Below are 27,023 nucleotides of genomic sequence, written 5' to 3'. Positions count from 1 at the left end.
TACATGGGGGACACTACATGGGGGACACTACATGGGGGACACTACATGGGGGACACTACATGGGGGACGCTACATGGGGGACACTACATGGGGGATGCTACTTCGGGGCATCCCCCCATCGCGTTCCCGAGTCACCGCGTCACTGTGTTAACCACTCCCCCTTGGCCATCTCCTTACCTGCTCGAGGAGGCTCCGAAAGACGGCCCTCTGGATGTCCTCATAGAGATCATAAAACGTGACATATGTATAATCCCACAGGCCCCATATGCCGTAGGACACCAAAGACATGAATTGCTCATTGATGAAGTGGGCGGCGTACGACTTGCACAGACGTTTGAAGTAGATTATTTTTTTCTCCTCCCGACTGGGACTCACAAGAGGGACGTCCTCCTTGCGCAGCAGATCATGCAGAAAGGTGGTAGGAGGTCTCTCGTTCGACCGATTCGGATGCATCTCCCGATGCTGCCACTTGTCCAATGTATGTCGATTCTCCCTTCTGCTGAGCCACCTGGGAGGGGAATGCCCCTCAGTTTTTCCCTCCGGGGTGTTGTCCTGATGGGGCATAAAAACTTGGGACTGATTGCCACTCACTTCTGAGCAGTCTGGCAGGCTCAGCTCCTGGACGTTCCTAATGTTAAGCATCTTCATCACCTGGTATTCAATGGGAAGCCCATGTGTGTCGAACCCGTGAATCAACATCACGCAGTAATTGCTCATTAGGAGATATTTTAAATATATGTCTTTTACAATCTTGTTCAGTATGTGTCCGATGTGAATGTCGTTGTTTGCATAGGGTGGTCCATCGTGAATGATTCGTATCTTATCATATATCTTCCTGTAAAAATGGACTAGTCTTTTTTTCTCTTTTTTTTTTCTCTTTTTTTCGACATTTTGGCTGGACTCTCCAAATTGGTTTACATTATGATCCCTTCTGTATCGATCCTCGGTATGCCTCTCCTGGTTGGAGATACTGCCAATAACTTCTGTCCATCTCAAATTTGTTACGACGTTTTTTTTCTTTATCAGCGGTTCTGTCCGAATGGGTTCTTCTCCCCTCGTGAGCTTTCCACATCTGCTGAACCGCTTTTTCTCCTCTCCATGGGTAGCTTCTTTTCCCTTCTTCCTCCCATGCCCTATGCACTTCTTCACATTGGCGAAGTTGCGTCTTTCGTAAACCCGTTCGCTGTTCCAGAGGTCCTGTATGTGTTTCTGCCTGGAGGAAGGGGACAGCCCGGTGAGAGCAAACATGTATGGATAACTCGATCAAAGGAACTATGTGAGGACGTGTGCAGACAAAGCGCCCCTCATTGGCCGCTCATTGGCCCCTCATTGGCCCCTCATTGGCTGCTCATTGGCTGCTCATTGGCCGCTCCTGGGCTTACCTGTCGAAGCTGGCATACGTGGTCGGCATAACCTGCACGGGAAGATTCACCGATTGCTTAATTACGTCCCTAATTCTATTTCGGTGCTCATTTAATGCGTGTTTGCGTTTTCGGCCATATGCTTCCACCGCTACGAAGCAAGGGATAACTGCTTTACTTCGTCCCTGGCAGAGATGCTCATTTAAGATCTGCACAACGTTGTTCGTCCTCTTAAAGCAGACCCCCCCCCAGTGTTGTGTAATGACTTGAACGAGCAGTATCGCTGTTGCCGTGAGTGTTCTCCTCTTTTTCATTTTATGAGTGCTCGTTAGTCGAGCTCATGCCCATGGGAATGGGGACAGACCAGGATACAGAGCGATGCGTTTGTGTGTGAGGAGGAGAGTATAAACACACCGTTAGCCATGGATACTTTCAAAGCCTGGGAGAGAAGCAAACTGGACTAAAAGTGGACTCTTCCTTCTTCTTCCTCTTCCTCATGCTGGCATATCCTGTCGGTCTTCAACATGGAGGGGAGATCCTACCCAACAGAGCATGACCTCTCAACCAGGGGGGAGGGCGTTGCCACGATGGGCTGATGGGTCAATGCCACCATGCGCGGATGGGCTCATGGGCCGATGTCCGATGTGGCACTGCTCTGTTATCCAGATCTGTTGCACTACTCGGCGAGGTGCCTAGAGGAGAGTCAAACACATGGCGGCTGAAAGATCGTCCTGCAGAGGGAACCATGCGTAAGTTCTATCACTGTTACAGAAAAAAAAAAAAAAAAAGGAGAAACATACACACTACATAGTTCATCTCGCTTTGGAGAAGATGCCCATGAACATTATTGGGCGCGTTAATATACTGTAACTGATCGATTCTGCCGCTTCGAAGAACTAGGTCGGCCCTGGAGACGACGCTGCGGAAGCGGTCGCACGCGGGATGGCGAAAAAGAGGATTTCTTCGCGGGGTCGACCACTCACAAATGCGCTCAACAGAAGTCAGCTTCCACAAATGCGCTCAACAGAAGTCGCCTTCCACAAATGCGCTCAACAGAAGTCGCCTTCCACAAATGCGCTCAACACAAAATCGCTGAACAGAGAGTGCCATCAACAAAGTGGGTACCTGCAAAAATGCCAACCCCAAAGGAACACCCCACGCACAATGCTCGGCTATGCAAGAAAAATTAACCACATCAAGAAAATTCTATACAGAGAGAAGGCAAAAAAAAATAATAAAACCAGGTGTCACATCCAGCACGTGACCTACAACGATCAGCACAAGGAGACCGTGACCTTATCATACAGAAGGGGGACGCTAACACAGGTGATTGAATATGCAGAAAGGGAAAGGGACCTTCTCCTCCTCAGTGATCATGTGGAGACGCGCAAAAAGGGGACAAGTCATTTTTTGCCACCTCGAAAGGGGAGTCACCTAAGTGTGCCTTCTGCTGAGAATGGCCCTGCGTGGGTCGGCCCCACACCCGATGGGGCGCCTCGACAGGGGAACGGCCATCGTGAACAGGCACACAGGGATGGCGGGGGGGGGAACAACCACAACGTCGATATTTCCTCCTACGAACCGCTGAGCAGCACGTCACCAGAAGATAGCCTCCGAGTAGGTAGCCCAATCTCCCCACACATGAGCAAGCATAACATCACGGTGATAAAAGAATATCAAGACGAGCAGGAAAAAAAACGGAACGGACGAAATGGACGATACGAAGGAAGCGAAGGAAGCGAACGAAGCCAAGAAAGCCAACAGGGCAAACAGAACAAATTGGTCCTCCACTACCATCTGGGGAGCATAAAAGGCGTACTGACCATTTTGGACAAGTGCCAGGCGTACAACTACAAGAACGGTAACTTACTGGAGGACATATGTCAAGTCGTCCCTTCGCTCAATCTAAGAGAGATAAGCATAAAGGACCTCCTCACCATTCTACATGCCTTGATTAAATTGAATTATTTCAATGAGGGATATTTTAATTATATGTTTTTGTGTCTCCTAAATGAGCATTCTTTGAGCAACTCCGATTTGATATCCATCTTGTTTGTTCTTTCCAATGTACACAATCTTACCCCTTTGAGTTGTGTCCTCCTGTACAGAGTCAATTTTATGCTGCTCCATAGGATGCACTCTCTCTCCCTACATCAGCTGCATAATGTGCTGAATGGCTATCTGAAGATGTGCAGGCGGGTGTCGGCTCGGACAGAATTTGAACGGGCAAGTAAACACCAGCTGACAACGGAGGATGGGCGAGGCTGCCCAAAGATCAATTCTGAAGCTTTTGAGCTCTTTTACAAGCTAAGATTTGACGGGGCCGCCCAACCAGGGGAGAAGCCTGCCAAACGGAGCAGCCCACGAAACTGCGTCCACCTCATATTCCGTCTCATTGAAAGTCTAAGGAAGAAAAAGATCCCCATGGGGAAGCTGAGCAAATTCGTAACCCCCCAGGATTGCCTCAACAAAGCTTTCATCACGCATTTGAAGAAAGAAATAGGCCTCCTCTTTGTGAAGAAGTTAAAATGTGAAAACGTCCTGTTTAACCGACTGGAGAGGAAGCGTCTCTATGCATTGAGGGATTCCATTTTGGCATCTCCTAAAGAAAGGGGTCTCAATGGGGAGGAAAGCGCGCCACAAAAGGGAAACCCCCAGTGGCATTCCCGCAGGGAGGAGAAGTCTCAAATGGGGATCCAATTAAGGGAGCGCGAACTTAATTCGGCTCCTATCTCCTCTCAGAAAAGGAGGGCAGACACAGGGTCGGCCTGTATCAAGTTGAAGCTGATAAAGAGGATGAAGAGGCAGCTGGACGCCCGGCTCCTCGTGCCGCTGATCAGGGTGTGTGAGATCCGCAATGGGAATCGCCACGCTCGTGATAACAAGGATGAGGAACGCCTCTCAAGCGACCTCCGTAGTGGCCATCTTGAGTGTGCTCCCCCGAAGAGGAATCCCCCTCTGGACTTCCTCCTCCACTGCTACAAACACCTATCGCTCAAGTTCGATGCAAAAAGCCTGGTGGTGACCCTGAGCTGCTTCTCCCAGCGAAGACAAGCACAAACGGACGAAGTGCTTCACATGCTAATCAACCTCATGGAGAAAAAAATAAATAAATTTACTCCAGAACAAATAGTGGACCTGATGAACAGTATCTCCAACCTCAGAGATGAAAGGATACCAAATGGAACTCTGAATTTTCTAATTAGATTTCTCTTTAACAAGAATGGAATTATTTACCTCAAGGATGCACACATGAGTACTCTCCTAAATGTGATTCAAAAAAAAAAAAAATTCATTAATGAAGATGCTGTTCATTATATAAGTCACTTTGTCGTCAACCATAAGCCACCTTTTAAGAATATGAAAAATATGTTTTCCTACTTTTCCTTCCATTTTCATTTTAACAAATTTGGCGACCAATTTTTAAGTGCACTTTATTGTTCCTTCCTCAGTGGAAGCAGCGGTGGGAACCTCCTCGAGCTGGATCATCTCAATCGAGTTTTATCGTCCACTTTGGTAATTCCCACCCGTTGGAAATATCAAAAAAGGGTCTTCAAAAAAATTGACACTTGTCTTTTGTCTATTCTGAGCAGAATGAACCGTTCGGACTATTTTCCCCGTCGGAGGGACCTCTCTGATTTGGTCCAACTTATTTCCCACATGAACAACTCCATGACGAGGGAGGTTTATAAAGCGTACGAGGGTGAAATAAACCAAATGAGGCGCAAGAAACATTCCCCTCGAGATGAGATCACAAATTGGGTATGCGGAAGGACGAATGGTGCAAATGGACAAGTCGGAGAAGGTAACTCTACAAAGATCGCAACACAGAAGAATGGAAAAAAAAAAAAAAAATTGCAATTTTATTACGCACACAATTCGTACAATGAAGTGTATCTCATGACGTCATCCTTCAATTTAAAAATCTTCATTTTGATCAAAAAAATCCTCCAAAAGATGTTAAATGGTAAGGGATGTGCTAATCTGCACAATGAAGAGATCGCTCTCCTGATAAAGACAGTAACAAATCTGTACGAAATGGAAAGAAAAATCACCAAGATGAACAAAACATACACCTATTTTTACGTTGCAACAAAGTGGAGATGTAAGAAAAACAAAACGTTAAACACGTATTTTTTAAAAATAATTAACCAGATTAACAGAGATATTCTCCAATTTTTATGCAAAATGGACCAGGAAAGGATCTTTCTCTGTAACGTTCACATGCTAAGGAGTAACTACCTGTTTGAGCCGCTAATGAAAGAACAACTCCTTCTGTCCCATCTTCAACAGAGTGTGTGCCGAATGGGGAACAAACCAGTCAGCACAGGAAGTGCCGTTCTTTTCTTTAATTTTCTCAGTTCATACAAAATTGACGAAATGGTGTTATCCAGCAGGGGTGTACACTTGAAGGATGTGTTGCACAACCCGAGTGTAACGCGAGCAGGTAAAAAGAGGCCTGTCCAACTAGATATCCTAGCTAGCTAAAAAGAAATTCTTTTTTTTTTTTTTTTCCACCTTTTCGCCTGCACTGTTCATACATTTCCGTGCTGGGGTAACGAACCAACAGGGGATTCGATTTCTGCGTCAGCAGTGGATGAGTGAGAGGTGGATGCGTGTGCAGTTTTGCAGGATGACATTACTGCGCCGTCACAGTGCCAGCGTCATGTCATCGTCATGCGATTGTCATGCCATCGTCTTGCCATCATCATGGAATCGTCCTTCCATCATCATGCAATCGTCATGCCATCGTCGTGCCCCCCTGCAGGCTTCGAAGAACTGGAGAGGACGATCCTGAAGGCCTTCCTGGCTAGCCAAAAAATGGAAAGTCCAAACCGAAAAAGAGAAAAACTGTTTGAACTCATGTACAGTGAGAAGAAGAGACAAAAGTCCAGGATAAAAAACGCCATAAAGCATTTCTTTTTAACGTATAAATTCACAAATTGGGAATATTTAAAAAAGTACCAACAGGAAAAGAAAATCTACATAAATAAAATTTCGAACAACCTGGAGAGAAAAATGTTAAAAAGGAAAATAAAAAAAATGGACGATCTGGTTAAGCAGAATAGCAGCTTTAAGCATATGAACAAGTACAACAAATTTTTAATTTGCAAATTTGCCTCAAAATGGAAGAAGAAAAAAAAATATTTAATCCTTAAGAGCACCATTAATTCTTCCTATGTGGACGCAAATGACATAATCGAGTTGTTGTTCAGCTCAGTTGTTATGTCCATTAGACATCTTGTCAATCACCCTAAGGGGAGTTTTCCCCGTGCACGCGAGCATCCCACCTGTGAACCCCCCATGTCTGAATACCCCAAATGTGTAACATTCCTGCTAAAAAAAATGATTGTCTTGAAGAAGCCCAAAATCGTTAACATCACATACCCTCTCTACTTTAGACTCCGTCTCTGTATTGAGGCCATCAAATGGGTGTATCCGAGGCTGATGAAAAATTATGGGCACATATTAATGTACTGGAAGAAAGTCATAGGCGGGCATTTGGGGGGCGAGAAGACCTTTAAAAATTATTTCGACTACGCGCAGAGCGGGGGTATGAACGGTATCAGCAGTAGCAGCGGGAACCATATGTTGAGCGCATGCCACATGCTAGCAAACGGGAGCGATTGCAGCAGCGCCCTCCACGTGGTTACCCCTTTAAACGGGCAGACGAAACAGAGCCTCACGAAGGATACAAACGACGCCCTCCAAAAATTCCTAACCTACCCCTGCATTTCGCAAACCAATTACAGATATAAATTAAAAAGTAAAAAAACCTACTCCCTCGAGAATTCACTTCACTTTAAAAATTCGAAATATTACAAAAACGTAGTCTTTCACGACATGTACGAGCACGTGAGCTACCTTCAAAACAGCTCTCACCAGCTGTACATTAATTTCCTGCACTTGAAGAGGAGACTACTACGGCGAAGTAACCAGGGGGGGCAAAGAAGAAAAAATAAAAAAAAAAAAAAAAAAAACTATAAAAGCGTAAAGCAGTTAAACTGTAATTGTGCCAAACGAAATAGCATATTGTTCAAATGCTCATTCAACATAGTTAACGTAAAAAAAGTGGAAATGTTTCATAGCCATCTGGTCAGAGTAGACGTGGCTAAACGTAACGGTACCGGCAACATACGCACCTTTTTTGTCTTCCCCTACGCGCCCTTTAACCTCAACACAGTCGTAAAAAATGGCACAAGCGAAGATAACGTGCTGCAGTTGTCCGCATCCACATTTTGCAAACGCGAATTATTTTTAACTTTATTTTTGATGAAAGTGGAATTGGCGAAGCACATCCAGACAGAGTAATAGCTACAAAAAAAAAGTTGTCCTGAGAATGTGCCAATTTTTTTTTTTTTTTTTTTCCTTCTCCTCACTGAGGCGGATGTGACAACTAGAAGGCATCGCCCGCGTGTATAGGGGGGAGTATAAATTGTATTTTCCTCTCCTCCTTCACCTTGTTGATAAATGTGGTCAGCAGTCCTCGCCACATGCATTTCGATGTGAAGCGTTGCCGAGTGGCTGCCTAACCAGATAGCCATCTTTTCAGACCTCTTCAACACCTCTTCTTTTCTTATTCCCCATTTCTCCCTTTTCAGGTTAAACATCGTGCCCGTGGCCACGGACAAACTGAACAGCATCCGCAGCAGAAAGGAGCTCCATTTGTACTTATCAGCAAAACTGTTCTGTTGAAGAAATGGGAAATTTGCCATGCGCAAAAAGGTGTGCCAGTTTGTCAGTACCATATGAATTTTTTTTTTTTTTTTTTTTTGTATTTCCCCCTTTTTTTCGTACATTTACCTGAACATGGTCAGAAAAAACAGAAACGTCGATTCTTCCCCATTTATAGCCTAAATGGGTGGAGTCTTCACAGCAGAGTAAAGCTAAGCCTATCTGAATTTAGCGCTCATCAGCATATGACTCAGTTGCCTTCCATTTTGGGCAAAACAACGTATCGCTTTTTTAACAGTATAGAGATTACGCGGGGATACTTTCTCTTCTTTTTTTTTTTTTTAATTTATCCTTTGATTTGTTTAACCCAATGGCAACGTCACACCGCTGTCTCATTTGTGAGAGCGTACCCACATGAGTGATAAATAGATGGGCTGTGTTTTCCGGTTTCCTTTTCGTATCCGAATGGAAGCGCGGCTACTGCGCTGGGGCAGCAAACGCACCGTTCTCCGCAGGAATGGCATCATGTAGGGGAATGCGTTGCGCTATGTTGCATTTGCTACATTTGCTGCGTTTATTTTTTTTCCCGCGAACGCCTCGCCATCTCGGAGAATATATCAATTTTCTTAATTTTTATTTCGTTCAAGGTGACCCAGCAGGGAAGCACATAAAACACATGATACGTAGCATAATGCGCAGCGTAATGTACGGCACAATACGCAGCGTTGACTTCCATATGATGCGGTTCTTCGCGCCCACTTCCCCCGTTTAACAATTTCCAATGGGCGGACGAAAGGCCGATATAGTTAGCTGCGCATAGCTCGGAATAGCCTCTCCTCTTTCCCCCTTGGGACATTTACAAAAAAATAATGCCGCGCTTTTTACGTACCTATCGTGAAATATCTTTCTCAAAAGGTTCGCGGCCCCCACACCATACATATTTTTGTTTTCATGTTTATATTTATGCATCCCCGCCGCGGTCATCGTGATTTTCTTTTTCCGAAAAGAGACGCACCGCATTTTACCTTCCCTGCGTTAGCCCTTAAAAATTCATTCCCCTCACAAACTACATCTATGCATAACGTGACGCCTCCACATCAATGTCTAGAAGAAGCATACGTCTACCCGCGGAGGTCAGTAGGATCCTTTACGTCAGGTGAGAGCAATTTTACCACTTTGGAGAAAGAACAAAAGGGGGAGTCTCTTAATTGTGAAAAGGGTTCCCAGCTGTTTAGCGGAAGTGAGAGAGAAAAAAATCCATCCCATACGTGTAACATATATAACTGTAATGACCATTTCAGTGACTTCTACTCTGGTTCAATGTACTAGTAACGTGCGAATAGAAATGTACTTACCACGCCTGATCGCCGCACCATGGCCCGTCACCCATAAAGCCGCGTTTCCCTCTTTGCAGAAACCTGCCTTATAAAATATCGGCCGATGAGCTGTATGACATTTTTGGTAAGTACGGCACAGTGAGACAAATACGGAAGGGAAATGCCGAAGGGACGAAGGGAACATCCTTTGTTGTGTACGACGATATTTATGATGCCAAGAATGCTCTGGACCACTTGTCCGGTTTCAACGTCGCGGGGAGGTACCTCGTAGTTTTGTATTACGACCCGGTGAAGGCTCAGAGGAAGAAGGAGCTGCAGGAGAAGTTGAAAAACGAGCAGGAGGGGAAGAAGTAGACAAGCGGAAGAACTACAGGAGGTATGGCGGGGAGAAGGGCTCCCATTTCGCCAATCACGGTGAAAGCGAAGAGAGAGCCCCCACTTAGGCATTCACACCGGATGGGGGTGGAGGCTCCGTGAGCAGAACCCGATTCCATATAACGTATCCGTATCGTGTCCATTTCGCCCCACACCATTTGGCAGTTGCGTAAAAGCCATTCTGCAGAGGTACACGCGAGACGCAGTTTTGTCTAACTGGTATCTTTTTTAAGTAAAATATCAGGGGAATAAATTTTCCTAGTGTCACATGTGACGCGCATGGCAAGATTGCCACCACCACCCCTTCCCCGGGGCACTTTTTTTTTTTTTTTTTTTTTCCATTTCACATGATAACGTAAAAATAATTAAAACAATTTTTGTTTAAGTTACAATTTGTGAAGAAAATGTTTAGTTGGACAGCCCGTTGCGGGAGAAGCAGCTTCCCGCCCCGCTACTTCTTCTTGGAGACTTTCTGCTTGGGCTTGTGCAGGTACACGTAGCCGCCCTTCATGGTGTAGACGTTCATCCGGACGATTCGGTAGAGGCGGTGGGAAACGGACCCCACGTATTTCTTGTTAAAGCCGTGCACATTAATAATGGTTCCCGTTCTGTCAACATCGATGCTTACGTGCCTCTTGTGCATGGTTAACACTCTAGTGATGTCGATATTCTTTGTCCCAATGCCTAGCCGGACGAAGAGCCTCTTCACCGTCTTTGTCTTGTACCATTTGTCTTTCTCCTTCCCTCCAGGGTTGTTGCTAATGTCACTATTTTCATTTTCGCTTACACCTCCTTGCGCACTGTTATTCTGCACCGTCTGGACCTCCGTCATAGGGGAAATCTTAAAGTTATAATATTGCTTTGTGTTTCCCCTGTACGTGGGCTTAAAAGGAGTGTAACTGACGTCTTCATAGTAGCACTTGACCCCTTTCCCTGAGAGCACAATTTGGACAGAGTAGCCACAGGAAAGGTCTTTCATTTGATTTTCAATTTTTTTATGTTGGACACTTTTGGCGTTACAGCTAGATATGAGTGCTATGTCTTTTTTTATTTTCCCCTCTTCCTCTATCAACAGGTGGTAAAATCCCATGTTGTATTTTTTGCCAAAAAAGTACGAAGCTCCCAATTTGGACACACTCCCTGGCCACTTTGTAAAATAAAAATTTTTCTTTTTTAAGAAATTGTTACCCGTGTGTTTTTCTTCATACTGATGGAGGTTATTCTTTCCTACATTGGAATCACAATTTCCTTCTTTCGAAAAAATGCTGTAGCCGTAACTTCCAGACACTCCAAAATGTCTTTTGAGCAGCTCACATAAAGTACGTTTACGTTCACCTGCACATTCGGCGTATCGTGTCCTCCCCTGGGCAAATAAAACGGTGTGGGAAATCGCCCTCTTCTGCAGCAATTGTGGTATCATTTTGAAGACAGCATTGTGTTTTTCGGTGGGTGGAGATAAACAAATGGGGACTTAAAAAAAGTTAGTCATGGGACGGCAACGTCATTTCTTCCGTTATTCATTCCGTTTGAAGAGTTTTGCAGAGATTTTTTTTTTCCCACTAACCCTTTGTCAACGATCCCAATCGCACACATATGCGGTGAATAGCAGGGGTTGCAAAAAATAAACACGTTATGTAGCTACGCTGCACCCTTGTTCTACCCTGTTTCGCTAATTTTGCTTTACACATTTGTCCATGCGATGGTCATTTTGACGATTTGCTTCTCTCCCAGTGGGGAAGGGCAAAACGGGATGAACACTGCGTGATAGCGGGAGACCAATATTGGGGAAAGCATTCCAGAGAAAAAAAAAAAAAAAGAAAAAAAAAAAAAAAAAAAGAAAAAAAAAAAAACAAAAAAAAAAAAAAAAAAAAAAAAAAAAAAGAAGAAAAAAAACTTCAAAAAGGTGGCTCCCCCGAAGGGATGAGCATACGAGAAATCTTAGTAATAAGTATACCCTCCCTCTGACTAAACTTCAGAGGTGAATTACCTGCGTAAAACTCTCCCTTTTAGCTGCATCGTTGTTTCTTTCTTTTTTTTTCTTTTCTTGGGTAGCTTTTCCTTTTATCTCTACAAAAAATTTGCATGACTTGTTCATAATTTTTACGCCACATTGTGTGGTGCATACTGCACTAGCTATTTTTTTTTTTTTTTTTTCTCAAAAGTTATGAACAAGTCAGAATTTCCTTTTTTTTTTTTTTTCACCGCAAATATGACCCAGACGATGTGAAACAGAAAAATGGTGGTTTATTAATGTTAAAGAGGAAGGGTTACCACATTGGTCCATTCCTTTTGCATACTGGTATGAAGGTACATATATGTACATGACTACATATGGGTTGCTTCTCCAGAAAAGTGTGCCAACCGGAGTTTCTGTTTCCCCGCGTTGGAAAGAGAACAACTTGAAACACCCCTCCCACCCCCCTCTCGCCGTTGCACAAAACGTAGTTGTATGAGGAAGACATTTTTTTTCTTCTTTTCCAGAAGGGAAGATTTCCGTTTATCCCTTCTTCGTACACCAATCTGCACATTTTAAGAAAAAATAAACGCACGTTGAAATAGTTAAGGGGCTAAAATCACAACGCAATTGTAGCAACGATTTTGGAGGGACAAAATAAAGACGCGGTATGTAACAGGGGATGTCTTTTTCACTGTGCTGGCTACGTCTCCTTTTATGCTTAGTCGAAGGGATAAAACCCTGTTGCACACACGTGGGGTGACCGCAACCCTGTGTGTGAGTACATACATTTACTTGCACATAGATGGAGTCATACCGTGTGCGTATGAAGGCCCACACTTAGAAGGGGGACTATGGAAGGTAATGGCAAATCGACCCATGCACCGAAAGGGGGAGGAGCTGTCGGAACGCCAAAAGCGGAGAGACCCACCGAAACCGCGAAAGGAAAAGCACAAGGAAACAAAAAAAGAAAACAAGGAAAGGCACGGAACGGAAAGGAGCCCTCCAATGACGAGAGCGATGAAAGCGACGTCTACTTTTACAACGACCTCCAGAGATGGAAAAATAATGTGAAAGTACCAATATGGCTAAAGAAGCCAAAGGACAAAGAATCGATAAACGAATTTTACAAAAATGTGATTAAAAAATTGTTACGAGTTAAGAACAAAATAAGAGCGTACCGGATAGAAGAGGCATACCTTATAGACTGTCTTCGAAGATGTTTGATTGACTTAAATTTAAATTCAATTAGGTCCCTCGATTATGTGAATTATAAAATGGTTAGGAGACTATGTGCAGATGACTGCAGCACGATTCTCAAAAATGATGGACAGGACGAAGAAAATGGGAAATGTTTTAACCGCACCAAAAAGCAAGGTGACCCAGCGGATAGTAAAAGAGACATTCTGCATGAATCTATTCTGAAAGAGGACAACTATGCAGATCAGATTACGCACATTCGTGTGGACTCAGCACCCGACAAAGTAACTCCTCTAACTGCAGAAGACATAAAGTGCTTGATAGATAGCTTGAAAAACGCCCTATCGGTGGAGCAAAGAAACAAGAAGAAAGATCTAATGAGACACGTCTTTAACAAGGTAATTATTCCGGGGGCATTTTTCGAAAACAATAACTTCTGCCCCATTTTTATGAACCTGCTAAAGCTGGACATATACAATGCTTGCTGCTTGAGCGGCACAGAGGTCAGTCCCAAGTTGATGAGTCTGATTCGACTTTTGAATAACTTTGATGAGGGGGTGGCCGATGCTGGCAGCACGGGGGAGAAGCAGAAAGGCGTTCCCAGCGCAAGCACTGCTGGCACGAAGCAGGAGGATAGGCAAAAGGATGATTCCCAACAAGGGGATGTCAAACGGGGCGATTCCCAACGGGGGGATGCGCAACCGCTTCGCAGCCACCACAACGAATCAGAGGATAACTCCTATAGGGAAAATTGCCTCTTTTTCCAAAGCCAAACGTCCCTATTCAAGCTATCGCAGTATTGTATAGAAAAGCGCCTCGTGGAGAACCACCCGGTCACTTCCTTTGACACCATCTACATTTACAACGGGAAGGAACCCCACAGTGACGCCAACCAATCCCAATGTGACAGTGACAAGTGCAAACAGAAGAGGAAGAAATTACTCCCCCATGCAAATTTAAAATATTCTCTCGATATCCAGAAAAAAAAAAACGAATCTTTACATTTCATTAATGAGAAAAAAGCTATCCTGGAGAATGATTCTACTCGGTGGAGGATCACCCACCGTGGAGGTTCGCATGAGGAGATGAACCACCCCCATGCGGAGAGACAGTATGAGGAAGGTGGTTCCCCTGTTAAGGAAGAGGTTACGGAAGAGGTTAAGGAAGAGGTTAACCGACGGAACGAGGACGAAGCGGCTCTGGCCAACGAGAAGGTCGCTTCTCTCAAGGCAAGGGAAAGTTCATGTGGGAGAGTCGTGCAAGAAAATTTAAGCCATTCTGATAAGAAGAAGGAACTACAAGATGGGGAGATTGCTCCTATAGAGAAAGAGGCCATTTCTGCAGAGGAGGAGGCCATTTCTGCAGAGGAGGAGGCCATTTCTGTAGGGGAGGAGGCCATTTCTGTACAGGGGAGTATAAAAGAAACGGAGCAATCGTTTGACAGCGCGGTGAGAAGCGTCAAGGGGACAAGCAATTTCGATTACAAGGGGAGCCACCCAAAGTGTCACACAGAAGAGGGCTCTAAAGAAGACGCACTCAATTATTTACAAAACGATTGGCTTGAATTCGATGATGATGGAGGCGTAGCAGGACGGGGGGAATTAGACGAAGAGTCCTTGCATGGAGGTGATACCAACGGGTGTGAGGCGCCACGAAGGGAAACCACTCCGTCAACAGACACAGAAAGGTGTAGGCTGTATAAAGATAACGAGCCCGAACGAGGTGACCAAATGGATGAATTACGTCTGGAGGTAGCTCAGTCAGGCACCCACAACACTGAACGTAACACAAAGCTACGTAAGAGGAAGCTGTCCCACAGTAGCCACAACAGCGCAAACGAAACTCAGTCCTTCCAATTCGACACCTTTGAGCTTTTTATGGATAATGGAAAAATTAAAAAAAAGAAAATGCTGGATGGCATTAACGAATTTGAGCATGTCCCGATTGAGGGGAGAAACTCCACTGGGAAGTGGCACGACAGTGGATGCAGCGATTTTACGGGGGCGAAAGTGAGGGTCCAGTTAGAGAGTCGCGAAGTGGGGTGCGGTACAGAACAGTGGTCGGGTAGAGACACAGATAGGGAGAGCTTTGCTAACCAGGGCAGCAGCCCCCTAGATGGAGATAACCCCCTCAACCGGAACGACCACATAACATCGTCCATAGAAAAGAGCCCTACGAGCGCTCGTCCCCCGAGTGGACACTCCCAAGCGGGTCAAGACAGCGACACGTCCGTCATCATAGAAATGATTCACCACGACAGGAAGAAGGATTCCGATTCGGAAGGAGGGGCAGTGAATCCGATGGAGAAGTTTCCCCCCAGCATAACAAGGCCAAATTGCAGCACAGCTGTTTTGTCTGATTTTTCTACACACAAGGAAGGACATCCGGAGGAAGAGGATAAGAACCTCAGATCGGGCATAGGCCACTTGTGCGACAATGCCAGTGTCAGTTGCGTTATCGATATGAATGACTATTTGAAGGGCGATGGTGCAGAGTGCCTCCCCCTCCTCCCCCCCAAGGTGGCTTCCAATTCGGAGGTCATCGTTTTGGAGGACGACGATGAGGAGGGGGAGGAGCAGCGGAATGATGATAACAGCGGGGAGAGCAGCGCCAGGGACAGCCACCACAGTGCGCGCAAGTGGGAAGGTATGATCGAGGCAGTGAAACACACACCTTGGATGAATCCCCCAACCCGAAGGGATGAAGCAGACGGGAGCATCTCTACCCAGACACCCAAAAAAAGAGAAACTGAAAGTAAGAAAGAACTCTCTATCCTCAACATAGACATAAACAAAATGAACAACGTAGTGCTGGAAGGACTTATGGAATTTTTTGGACTAAAGAGTAAAAGACTGTCGAGAAAAATCTTAATCACAGAATTGACTAGAATACAAAGGTACCTAAATGAACAGTATGAGCAAATGGCAAGAGAATACCACCCCCCGATTGACATGCGGAAGGATCATTCCAAGTCGAGGAAAGGTAGTAAAGCTCCTCAGATAGATTATCAAACGGGGAGTGACACTTACCGTGACAGGGAAGAGGGGGAGAAGTGGAGAATCTGTACCGACCGATGCAGTGATGGTGTCAGCCACCCGATGGGTGTCCCGCTGGGGGATGTGCATGCAGAGGTACAGCGCTTCTTCCAAGATGAGAAGTGGTTCGACGGTGCTTTCGTAGGGGGGGGAAGTGCCAGCCAGGTGGATATCACTCAGAGGACTTCCCACCAAGTGAGTACCACACAGGGGAGTCCCCTGCCCCTGAATGATGATCAAGCCAAATCGCAAGAGGACTACCTAAATCGGATGAAAAAAAAAATAAAGCAGATGGAATTAAAGGCGTTGTTTGAAAGAATCGATGAGGCTATCTGCGTCAATGAGGTCCTCCACGATCACATAAAAAGGGACAGACAAATTGAGTACTCCTTGTTGAAAAAGTATCTGCTTGATTGCAAACTAAGCGTCAACCGGGAAATTGTCTTGTCCTACTGTAAGGAGAAGGAAATTCAAGTTGTGCTGAAGAAGAAGGCAACGGTGTGACGGTGAAGGGGTCAGCCTTTAGCACTCAGCGTATGGCAATGGGACTCCAAGGTTACCTATCTGTTGTGTACCCTGTTGAGCGGTAGAGGGGAGGCTCAAATACGTGGAGCGATTTTCTCCCCCGTTTTGGTTCCTCCAATCGGTGGCCCACTTCAAGTGGTTAACCCATCCACGTCTCGTGCGCATGAGGTGTACGTTTCGCAGTTCGGCGAGACGGCTCCGCAACACAGCCCCGCAGTCCCACGTTATATCCTCTTTGGCCTTTCCTCTTTAATCATTTTTTTCTTTTTTGTGTATGCCTGCGCCCGTTCACGAATTGTGAATTTATGTGACGCTTTCTTTTTTGGTACTGCTCTGATGTCTCTCAATTTTAAATTTTGACCACTTTGAATTTTTCATACCGTCTGAACTTGTCCTTCGCAAGGAGACCTTTCTATGGGGGCACCATTTGGCTGCCACCACGTGTCCCCCTCCCCCCCGAGGCATACCCAACTGCGTAGGAAAGATATCCACATGCGCCTTTAGCAAGATTGACGGGCCACTCATCCTTGTATTGTTTCTATTTAAAAAAAAGAAAAAAAAATTGTCGACCCAGTTTAGTGGCACAACAGAGGAGGAACGGTTTAACGGATCCAGTGTGACTCCCTCATCTGTTATGCAGAGCAGGAGGCTCTTCCCACCGCGCGAGTCGCTGTCGTCGGGAAAGGGAAAAAAAGGGGAAACATTGCAGAAGAGGAACTCCCAACGGGTGCATGCGCAATTTATAGAAAAAAAAAAAAAAAGGGGGGACGCTAACCGCACTGTGAAGCACAAAGCGCCCACATATATAGAAGTAACTCTTTGCTGAAGTTCTACGACGGAACAAAGCAGATTGTTCCACGGTAGCTTCACCAACCGGGTGTTTACACTTCTATATCAATTCAACCAGAGTGCCATCTCCACCCTTCTATATCAGTTCAACCAAAGTGCCATCCCCACCCTTCTATATCAGTTCAACCAAAGTGCCAGTCTCGGAAGAACCTCATTCATCTAATCGGCACCCTCTCAACCGGACAATCTTTTATCCGCCCCCCTTTTTGGTACCTCCCATCTGATACTCCAATTGGACATAGCGAACTGCCACAAAACAGGCGAACCATCTTAGAGAGGGGGCAGAATTGCACAGCACCAAATTTGCCTTCGCAAAGGGGGGGGGAGGGTGAAGCAACAGATAAGATTACGCAACCGTGAATCCTAATCGATTAAAGGCGAAGGAGCGTCCGAGTTACGAATGTACACCTGCATGTGAGTGTACCCATGTATGCATGCTCGCAGGTGCGCCTACCACGTGTCGCCCCTTGCAGAGAAGTGTTCGCCGTGGGGGCAGGAGGTTTCAAGAGGGAAACATAGCAAGAGACCGCTTCGCAAATATGCAAAGCATAGGGAGAGCAATTAGCGATGATGAAAATGGAGAAAAAGTGAGATGCCCTTCGTCCTTAGTGGGGAGGTTGAAAATGCCCCAAGAAGCGAAGAATGGTAAGTCCACCGCGGGTTAGCGGCCTGTGTCAGGTTTTCGGTTTGTGTAAGGTTAGCGGATTGTCTTCTGTGTAAGGAAAGTTTGTCCTCTGGAGACGCGGCGCGGCTGGCCCAGCATCGCAGCTGACCCCTTGCCGCTCACTCACCATCGCTCCCGTACCACCTCCTATATCATCACCCTTTCCGCGCAGAAGTGATAAACGAACGAAACATGATGCCGGAAATCCCAAATTACCCCCTGCGCCGAGAGCCCGAGTGTCCCCTCAACAGGAAGAGAGACGTCTCTTCGATCCCCAAAAATACGAAAGAGAAGTGGCTCTATCCCTCGCCGCAGCAGTTCTACAATTCGCTCATTAGCAAGAATAAGCACATTGACAGAAATTACATTGACGCTGTGGTGACGGTACATAACGAAGTTAATGAGGAGTCCTGGAGGCACATCCTAAAATATGAGTACCTGCACAGGAGGTATGCCCGCTGTGTGGGAGGGTCACGAGTGGGAGAGTAACCCGTGGGAGTGTCAGCGAGAGGGTTTCTAACGGGATCTAAGAGCTAAGAGAGTACCAAGTGAACAGCACGTCAGGGTAACCGCAATGCTGTGTAGCCGGACTGCTCTGCAGCCGCACTTCTGTCTCGCCGCGCTGCTGTGTGCTCACCGCCGCATGTCCTTCTCCTCCCCCCCAGCAAATGCAGCCAAGTCACTCTGCAGCGATTTCTCGGAAAATTTGACGACCTCTCCGCGAAGGCCAAATTCAGGAGCGTTTTTTCCAAGTAACGGACAAATGGCCAAGCGGCAGTGTTGTCAAGCGGCCACGTAGCACTCCCTGTGTACACGTACACCTGTGCATATGAACAGATCAACTTTTTGCGATCCTTCCTCTGTTTCGTCATACCCTATGTTGAGGGAGGACATGCTAATTGGGAGAGGCCGCCTCTCTATTACCCTCCCGTTGTTTATTACCCCCCTAAAATGAACAACTCCAATTTTATTACCCCCTCGCAGGTTAGGCAAGCCATTCGATAGACACGACTGGTATGTGAACAGATGCGGTAAGGAGGTGAAATACATTTTGGATTTTTACAACGATGAGTCTTTGCAGGATGACAAAAATGTAAGATGTGTCATAATCGGTCCTTCCTCCCCCCGTTCATACCCTTGGGAGGAAAATAGCGCCCGGGGAAAAAATAACTTCGCGTAAAAAATGATGAATTGCTTCTTTCTCCCCCCTCACAGATATACATCGACGTGAGGCCTGCCCTGAACAGTTTCTCAAACATCTGGGACCGAATACGTTACCCATTTTATGAATTTTATTTTAAGCATGTCAAGCGGTACGAGTTGTTTAGGTGACATCACCCCTCTGGTGTGCCCATGTCTTTGTGTGGACATGCCTGACTCACCAGGCGGGAAACCAACCCTGGTCCAGGGATTGTGTCCAGAAAGGGGGGGATAATCAGCGGAAAGGGGAAGTTCGTGCAGTCATGCGTTCCGTCACATATTTCGTCGCTCTTTCTTTCCGTCGATCTTCCCCTTTCCGTTCTTTGTATCATCACCCCGAATGGACTATGCCCCCTCCCCTCCTGGCGTCACCTTCCCCTTGTCCAACTTGTGAAAATGAAAGAAATTTACCTCCACTTGGGCGGAACAGAAGGTATAGCCACTCACCCTGGGGCATAAAAATCCACCAACTGAAGATTAAAAAGAATGATAAGCGTGAATATGTCACGCAATGATTTTGTTTGTCTTTGCAAAAAAAAAAAAAATCAAAAGCCGAGAAAGATACGGGACAAAGGGAGTGCACCCCCAGTGGGACTAGTCGCTACGCAAGGCGCAATTTTGTATTCAGCGGCGTCGGCACATTTGATAAGTAGAGGAATGGGAACCCCAGCCCCGTAATAGTAGACCCCCCCCCGTAGCTGTACATGGCGCGTGCCCGCCTCCCCCAAATTGCAAAGCTTACCATGCATAAAATGCACCTGAAAAAAAGTCAACGAATTTGATATTAAAAAATAAAAAAGGAGGGACACCCGCTGTACGTCCGCCAAGCTGTGCAGACTGTGTCCATCCTCTAACACAGCGTGATAGTTCGCGTGAAAAAAAAAAAAAAAAAGAAAAAGTATTCCTTCCGCATGCAGTGCTGTCCATCGCTTTGTTTAAAAAGTGGGGGCATCACCAAAAAAGAGTGTAACGTGTAACGTGTAAAAAAGGCGTAAAGAAGCACATAACGTGACGCATAGCAGCGCGCACAGCTGCACGAAGGGCAACCGTTCCATTTAAAGAGGCAACGCTCCTTTGCTACACACTTGCATTTTTCTCTTTTAAAACATTTTTTTTTAATCTTTGAAAAAATTTTTTATTTTATTTTTTTGTATCTAAGAATTAACAAAGGGGGAATAAAAAAAGATTTATGTGGGGACTGCTGCGAAGGTGGTGCTGTTGTGAGGAGGAGGGCGTAGTGGAGAGAGTGGCCCTGTGGCAACGGCACATGTGTAAGTGCCTCCACGCACGGGAGGCACAAAGCGTCTGTGTCTAAGCCGCAGGTGGCTGCGGGGTCGGTTCAGATCAACTATCTGCGCTGTGGTATGTGTGCCGGCCGGTATGCACATGCATATGTGGCAAGGGAAACGGCGTACGTACAAGTGGAAAAAAAAGAAATAGAGGAATTAAAAAAAAAGGTATTAGAAAAAAAGCAATTAAAAAAGAAGAAATAAAGAAGAAGCCAAGCCAGTGAGGGGAAGGGGGTTCACAGTTTTGCGCAACGCAGACACTGCAGATCTTTCCATTCCCATTATTTTGGTCCTATGAAGATGGGGTTGCATATATGGTACACATAGGCATGCCAGAGGTTGCGTCGCGTGAGGACGATTTTGTAAAATAACAAAAAAAATGAAAAAATAAAGGAATGATATAAAAGAATAAAAAAAAAATAAAAAAATGAAGGATCCTGCGCCGTGTACCTGTGGAGGCGCCTCAGACTGCCCTGCTAACAACTGTTGCTACTTCCCCCAGAGCGGGGCCATCTCGAGACTACACCCATGCACGAACGCTCCATAGGGGGCACAGCAACGGCGTCAGCGGCATAAGGAGCATGAACGGCATCAACAGCGAAAACGACGTAAAGGACAGCGCAGGGCCCATTTGGCACGACAGGCGGACACACTTAGGCGTTCTTATTGTCGATGGTTATTCTGCTGATCCCATTTATGTTGGCATTAAAAAGTTCGCACTTATCCAAATCAGTCGATGGCGCGTTACTACTGAGGGCCCCCCGTTCGTTCAAGTCTGTGTTGCCATACGTGTTGGCGTTTTCCTGCGCCGCCACGTCTGTGCTGATTTTACCATTCGCACCAGCATTCGCAGGGATGTCACTAAAGACAAAAAGGTTCTCTTGTGTAGACTGATTTGTTATGTTGGAGTTGCTATTATCATCTGCATTCGTCTTGACGCAGTTTATTAACTGAATCTGTTCATTCTCCTTGTCGAATTCTTTAAAATCATCTTTCTCCTCTGCATCCCAAGTTATGCAAAATTTCACGATTCTTGGATTTTCCACAAATATATGTCGACATATTTTATCGTACTGGGGTACGGCGGGTGGCTTCTCTCTCATTTCCATGTCTTTATAAAATGAGTTCATGTAGTAGGCGATCCGAATGAACTCCTTCTCCTTATAGTTGGCTGATATGAGGATGGCTTGCAGGCCCAGCACGCTATCGACGTCCATCTGCGAGGGGGGAGAGAGAAAAAGGAAGTGAGACGGGTTAAACGCTCGGCACGATGCAGAGGGGGGAGATTGCGGTCGCAACGGTTCGTATTTCTTTTTTCAGCGCCAGTAGGCACTCCGATCTGCACGACAGCCAGATGACGGCCACATGACAGCCACGTGATGGCCACTTTCACTGGGGCTGACGCCACTTCCCACGTACGTTCTGGTAGTCGGGCGGATTCACCGCGTAGTCAAACATCATCACGCCTCGCTCGATGGGTCCCAAGAAAATGTTATCTAATTCGATGTCCTGGTTTCCCTCCCCATCGTTGTTCACAGCAGAAATATAAAAGATCTTCCATTCCAAATCGGCCTCTAACTTATTAAGCGCTTCAAACTCAATGGTAAAAACGAATGGATCTAAAATGTCACATATGGGATTGTTCACTATTACTTTCGTCACATTAACTTCAGACATGGTTCTTTTTTATTTGCTGACTGCGAAAATGAGGTGAGAAAAGAAAAAAAAGGCAGGGGAGAGGAGGGAAGCTAAAGGAGTCTTATCGGCCACTAGGAATATTCCTAACGTATGCGAACGGTTGAGACGGCCAGTGAGATCAGTTTGGTCAAATCGTCACAGGGAAAAGGAATTTCCTTAAAAAATTAAATTTCTCACTTAAGAAAAAAAAAAAAAAACACACTTCGTGTTCTCTTGGCCAAGGCAGTCAATCTTCTTTTTTTTTTTTTTGTTTTTTTTTTCTGATACTCCCGTTCCTCATGCGCCGTGCATGCCAAGTAAAAAAAAAAAAAATAGCGCTTTTGCTGTGCGGAAATGCGACCCCCGGAAATGTGCTAAGGCGGGAATACACATTGGGGAGGCAGAGAAAGTGCACATATGTTAACAGACGTGTTAACATGCACGCGTGCCGAAGGAATTGCACGCATGCAATGAAACGTGCAGAGAAGAACCCCCCGCGCAGTTGCAATTTCGGGGGCGCGGTGAAGAGGTGAAGCGGCGAAAGGGCCAAATTGCTAATTAGCAAAAATACTAATCCGCTAATGAATAAAGCCGCTAATAGGCTAATCCACTTCGCCGCGAAATGGTCAGAAGATGCCAACACAAGGCTAACACGAATCAGCGTAGAATGCGGCTCAACTGGCCAAGCGCGTAAAAAAAAAAGAAAAAAAAAAAAAAATTCCCCCTCGATTGGAGTAGGTTAACGAATGCGATACCCCTGGTCTCCAGCGCGAGCTACTTTATGGAGCGTGGAGTGGACCTTCTCGTTGTGTAACACCTTAACCACGCGCATACACACAGTGAGGTTCGCACTTTCGTCACGACAAAACACTGATTTGTAAAAGAAAAGAACAAAAAAAAAAAGAACCGAGTGAACTATTTTTAATGCTTCACCCCCTCTCTTGGAGTGACACTGTTTGGGTTGTCTTCAGGGATGAAGCGGAGTTATGATGAACAAGGCACGTGCGGAAAGGGGGGGACATATCGGCACCCATGTCGTGTATCCATGGTGAAATCGACAAAAGAAGAAAATCCACGGCATGATGCTTCTTACGAGGTAAGCAGGACCCCCTCAAAGGAGCCAACATCACTTAAAAAAAAAAAAAGGAAAATTACAAAATTTCACATGGCACATATGCGTACACGCAGCTGCTGCTCCACAAATGGGAAGACATAAAAATGATCTTTCGTCAACCTAGACACCTGCTCATTAAACAGCGGAGGAATCTCCTCAGTTCAAGTTTCCCGGTTGCTTCTTTTCCTATAAAACGAACACCGTAATGTAGGCACGTCCAAAGGGCGTAGGGGTAATTATGGCCCTCTGCTCCCGCCCTTGCCCCTCTTCTTTTCCTTTCTTTTAATAATTCCAACTGATCGATGCGAACCGCTTCGATGTTTTCATCTGGTCGTTTATCACTCCAGGAGGGGAGAGAAGATAACAGTTGTCACAATTCCATCTCTATCCGGTCCACTTTATTTGGGACAAATCGGATGTAAGTTTGACAAAAAAGGGAAAAAAATAAGCAAAAAAAATAAGCAAAAAAAATAAGAAAAAAAAATAAGCAAAAAGGAAAAAACAAAATGGCTTCACAAAATGGCTCCACAAAATGGCTCCACAAAATGGCTCCACAAAATGGGACAAGTCCTCACCAAGTGGGGGGCAAACTCACACCGAGGCCCGCCGCGCACAGAGCTGACCTAGCCCCCTCCGGAGGCAACAGAGCTGTCCCCAAAAAGGTCATACACGTAAAACGAATTCGCCTTAACGGAGAAACACAGATTATCACCACCGTTGAAAAAATCGGCAGCAAGCACGTTGTATCTCACATTGGTATTAAACCAAGGGACGTTACAATACACATAATTTGTACCTAAATCGATGAGCTTAATGCCATTCTTTGCCAGCTTAGTATAATATAGTAGACAATTATGAGTGGGGTTAAAAATAGCATTGCTAACTGGGAGCGTCAAATTTTTAAAGCTCTTGATTGGGGTCGTCAAATCGTCTACTCGAAATAGATTGAGAAAGCCAGTAAACGAACCCGTAACGATATAATCCTCGTGGAGGGTAAAACATGATGGAAAAACGGAGTGGTTATCCACAACTCTGTTGATTAACTGATTTGTGTTCAGACACCAATTGTATAGATTTCCTTTACTGTCAATGGCGAACAAGCTGTTTGTTTTTTGGTGGAAATTCATACCAATACATTTATAATCCATTTCGAAGTTCTTCACGACATCAAAACTTCTTGTGTCGTAGATGTTTATCTTCCTGCTCTGTTTGAACGATATGCCATACAGGTGGTCGCTACTCTGATGTGATAGCCCCTTCTTTTCCTCACTTTCTCTGTTAAAGAATTTTATTTCCATGGGGACCACACGTCCAGCGTTTCCAAGATGAATGCGATTTTTGTATACAATCCTGTAAGGAAGGAGCAAAGGCGACGAAATGTAGTGAATTATAAAAGAAGAGGCCGTATTGACATGGCGCAAAAAGGAGGTAAAAATATATCGTAGGGGAAAGCATTCCACGGGGGAAAAAAACCCTCACTGCGCGTGCCCTTTTGTGCTTACCCCTTTTCCAAATTGTAGTTCCGAACGTAGTTATCATGCATGAGTATATAGACACTCCCGTTGCTCTCATGCACATGGCCGATCCTCCCGCGGAAGGAGACCTTCTTCGACAGGCTTAGCAACTTATCCTTGTACTGAAGTACATACAAATCGGAGTTATACACAGGCAAAATTAAATTTGCCTTGGGCATACCCACGAGCTGTCTAATTTTTTTGTCCTGAATTCGATGGAAAGTAAATTTCTGTAAGTAGTATTTCAAAAATATGCTTTTCTCGTTCATTTTATTTAGTCGTTTCTTCTTCTTTATGTGAGAATCCACTTCGTTGTTATCAAAAATGTATATGTCTTCCATATTGATGGTGGATGCCGCGTCTTTTGTTTCCTCCCCCTCGTACGTTTCGATGTCTACCCTGTCGATGCATTTTTCCAAATAGTTTTCGCTCTGTTCATTTTTGATCAAATGTTCTTCATCCGTTTCATGTCCTATTTCGACTTGGTCTCCCTCTAAGCTTTCGTCATCCTCCGATTCGGCTGCAAACCCCCGGGAACGGCTGTTCAAGCTCTTCTCCAACACATCATCATCCGAGTCATGCCAAACTTTGTTGCTCCTTATGGATCGCATCTTCTTCCCTCTCTCTTCCTGTTTGTCTTCTTCCTCAACGTCATCAACACCGTTGAGATAATTGCCAAAGTCGAAAAAACCTTCCTCCAGGTTGTCGCGTCGATTCGCTTTTTCTTCATATGGATTATCATTTTCTAACATTATAGATGCCTTCTCGGGGGAAGATGCTCTATCTTCACTTGGTCCGTCAAAATTTGTGTGGCCAAGACTCGTCCAGTTTTTGTTTCCCACATAGGCGGTATTATCATCACTTTTTTGTATCCCTACTCGGCCGTTCCTTTGCGCAGCGGCCTCTTGTTTTATTAACTGTTCCTCCGCCTCCCCCTCCTCGTCACTTAAAAACGTGTCAGTAATTATGACATCGTCGCCCTGGATTATGGAGCTATCCATGTTGTTCTACGTGCATTGGGTAGACTGTGCGGTTTGCGCGGACTACACTTGTTTGGGTGGTTCGATGGCACTGTACTTAAACGCGAAATGCATATATCTGTATCTAACAGGATGCACGGAACATTACATTCGTAAATTTGTACTTTCCTATACCCTCCCCGATAGATCCGTTGATTGTTCATTTTTTTTTTTTTTTTTCCTCTGAACTGTTCATACTTTTTTAAAACAACATGAGAACGTACAGAATTGCGGCAAACTTGCCAAGTGAAAACAACGCCTCAACAAAACTGCGCTGTTGAAATTGTGGCAAATTTACATTGCCGCATTTTCTTTATGTTGCTTCTTAATGGATAATACATTTCTTCCGTTATTCTGTTTCTTAAATTTTTCGCTTTTTAATAATTAAAATTTGGGGGGAATATAATTGCTAGCCAATTTACAGCGGATTAGTTTTTTTTTTTTTGTCCTCATCGGAGAAATTTTTTTACATGAACCGTTCAGGTGGAATTTTTTTTGGAGAATTTTTTATCCGCCCAGCATACAGATTGGTGCTTAGCCAGTGGCACTGCTTCTGACGTACATTAGAACCTTTCCCCGTCAACTTTCCTTTTTCATGCCAACGGAGGAAGTGACAATTGGCTGAACTATTCCCCTTTTTGACGACTCCTGAGCGCTACAAAGGACGAAGCTTTACAGAGGTTTAACACCGCCGTGGGGAGGTTAAAAAAAAAAGGCTTCAAAAAGTTGCTGTCACAATATGTTGGCGTGCCGAGTAGTTCTTACGAGCTATTCTATTCACCATGAATTTGTTTCTTTTAAAATGGTTAAACTGAAACTTTGAGAGAACAAAAATATATACCTTACTCGAACACGTTGTCATTGCATACATGTGCCTGTAGGGTGTTAGACTTTTGTAGAGCACGCGTAAATCTACACAACAATGAAAACCTCTTCTGCACACAGGCGTAATTATTTTCTGCTCACCTTCGTCATGCCTCCCCCGCACAACAGATGTATTATTTAACAAAGTGGCTGATTCGTTCGTCAAAAAGGAACCACAAGGGAAAACAAAATTATAACGGAATCGCAATTATATTCGACGCTATTGCAATTATATTCCACGCCATTCCTATCATTTTTTAAGCCATCTTGGCCATTTTAAATGCCTCAATTTTTTTTCTTCTCATTTTAGCATTTGGAAAACAATTTTGTAATATTCTCTCAAATTTTTGTTACTCTTTCCTTTTTGTATA

The 27,023-nt window shown here is 45.1% G+C and overlaps 8 protein-coding genes across 8 annotated transcripts in view; 4 read left to right on the top strand and 4 right to left on the bottom strand.

The window, feature by feature from the left end:
• The window catches only part of C922_00795 (hypothetical protein), a gene marked incomplete at both ends in the record, with an annotated part of 5,540 nt that extends 3,865 nt beyond the window's left edge, over positions 1-1,675 (bottom strand). Inside the window, 2 exons of the mRNA XM_008816407.1 lie at positions 178-1,213; positions 1,383-1,675. Coding sequence (XP_008814629.1) covers positions 178-1,213; positions 1,383-1,675 — 1,329 coding nt within the window. The remainder of the gene's footprint in view (positions 1-177; positions 1,214-1,382) is intronic.
• Positions 1,676-2,525: 850 nt separating this feature from the next.
• C922_00794 (hypothetical protein) lies at positions 2,526-8,057 on the top strand (the record flags this gene model as incomplete). Its single annotated transcript, XM_008816406.1, has 3 exons — positions 2,526-5,808; positions 6,130-7,669; positions 7,964-8,057. The coding sequence occupies 3 exons, from the start codon at positions 2,526-2,528 to the stop codon at positions 8,055-8,057; spliced, it is 4,917 nt and encodes a 1,638-aa protein (XP_008814628.1).
• A 1,053-nt stretch (positions 8,058-9,110) lies between these two features.
• C922_00793 (hypothetical protein) lies at positions 9,111-9,727 on the top strand (the record flags this gene model as incomplete). Its single annotated transcript, XM_008816405.1, has 2 exons — positions 9,111-9,358; positions 9,451-9,727. The coding sequence occupies 2 exons, from the start codon at positions 9,111-9,113 to the stop codon at positions 9,725-9,727; spliced, it is 525 nt and encodes a 174-aa protein (XP_008814627.1).
• Positions 9,728-10,199: 472 nt separating this feature from the next.
• Positions 10,200-11,168, bottom strand: C922_00792 (hypothetical protein; the record flags this gene model as incomplete). The annotated part of the gene is made up of 1 exon (XM_008816404.1): positions 10,200-11,168. One exon carries the CDS (start codon positions 11,166-11,168, stop codon positions 10,200-10,202), a length of 969 nt encoding a protein of 322 aa, XP_008814626.1.
• A 1,388-nt stretch (positions 11,169-12,556) lies between these two features.
• Positions 12,557-16,441, top strand: C922_00791 (hypothetical protein; the record flags this gene model as incomplete). Its single annotated transcript, XM_008816403.1, has 1 exon — positions 12,557-16,441. The coding sequence occupies one exon, from the start codon at positions 12,557-12,559 to the stop codon at positions 16,439-16,441; it is 3,885 nt and encodes a 1,294-aa protein (XP_008814625.1).
• A 1,409-nt stretch (positions 16,442-17,850) lies between these two features.
• C922_00790 (cytochrome c heme-lyase) lies at positions 17,851-19,307 on the top strand (the record flags this gene model as incomplete). Its single annotated transcript, XM_008816402.1, has 5 exons — positions 17,851-17,956; positions 18,148-18,424; positions 18,641-18,727; positions 18,960-19,068; positions 19,191-19,307. The coding sequence occupies 5 exons, from the start codon at positions 17,851-17,853 to the stop codon at positions 19,305-19,307; spliced, it is 696 nt and encodes a 231-aa protein (XP_008814624.1).
• A 1,810-nt stretch (positions 19,308-21,117) lies between these two features.
• On the bottom strand, positions 21,118-22,141 carry C922_00789 (histone chaperone ASF1; the record flags this gene model as incomplete). Its single annotated transcript, XM_008816401.1, has 2 exons — positions 21,118-21,681; positions 21,884-22,141. The coding sequence occupies 2 exons, from the start codon at positions 22,139-22,141 to the stop codon at positions 21,118-21,120; spliced, it is 822 nt and encodes a 273-aa protein (XP_008814623.1).
• A 1,737-nt stretch (positions 22,142-23,878) lies between these two features.
• Positions 23,879-25,770, bottom strand: C922_00788 (hypothetical protein; the record flags this gene model as incomplete). Its single annotated transcript, XM_008816400.1, has 2 exons — positions 23,879-24,605; positions 24,758-25,770. 2 exons carry the CDS (start codon positions 25,768-25,770, stop codon positions 23,879-23,881), a joined length of 1,740 nt encoding a protein of 579 aa, XP_008814622.1.
• Between the last annotated feature and the right edge of the window lie 1,253 nt (positions 25,771-27,023).

Source organism: Plasmodium inui (assembly GCF_000524495.1).
Source record: "Plasmodium inui San Antonio 1 unplaced genomic scaffold supercont1.2, whole genome shotgun sequence".
Classification (NCBI taxonomy): Eukaryota; Apicomplexa; class Aconoidasida; order Haemosporida; family Plasmodiidae; genus Plasmodium; species Plasmodium inui.
This window is presented reverse-complemented; position numbering and strand designations above follow the sequence as displayed.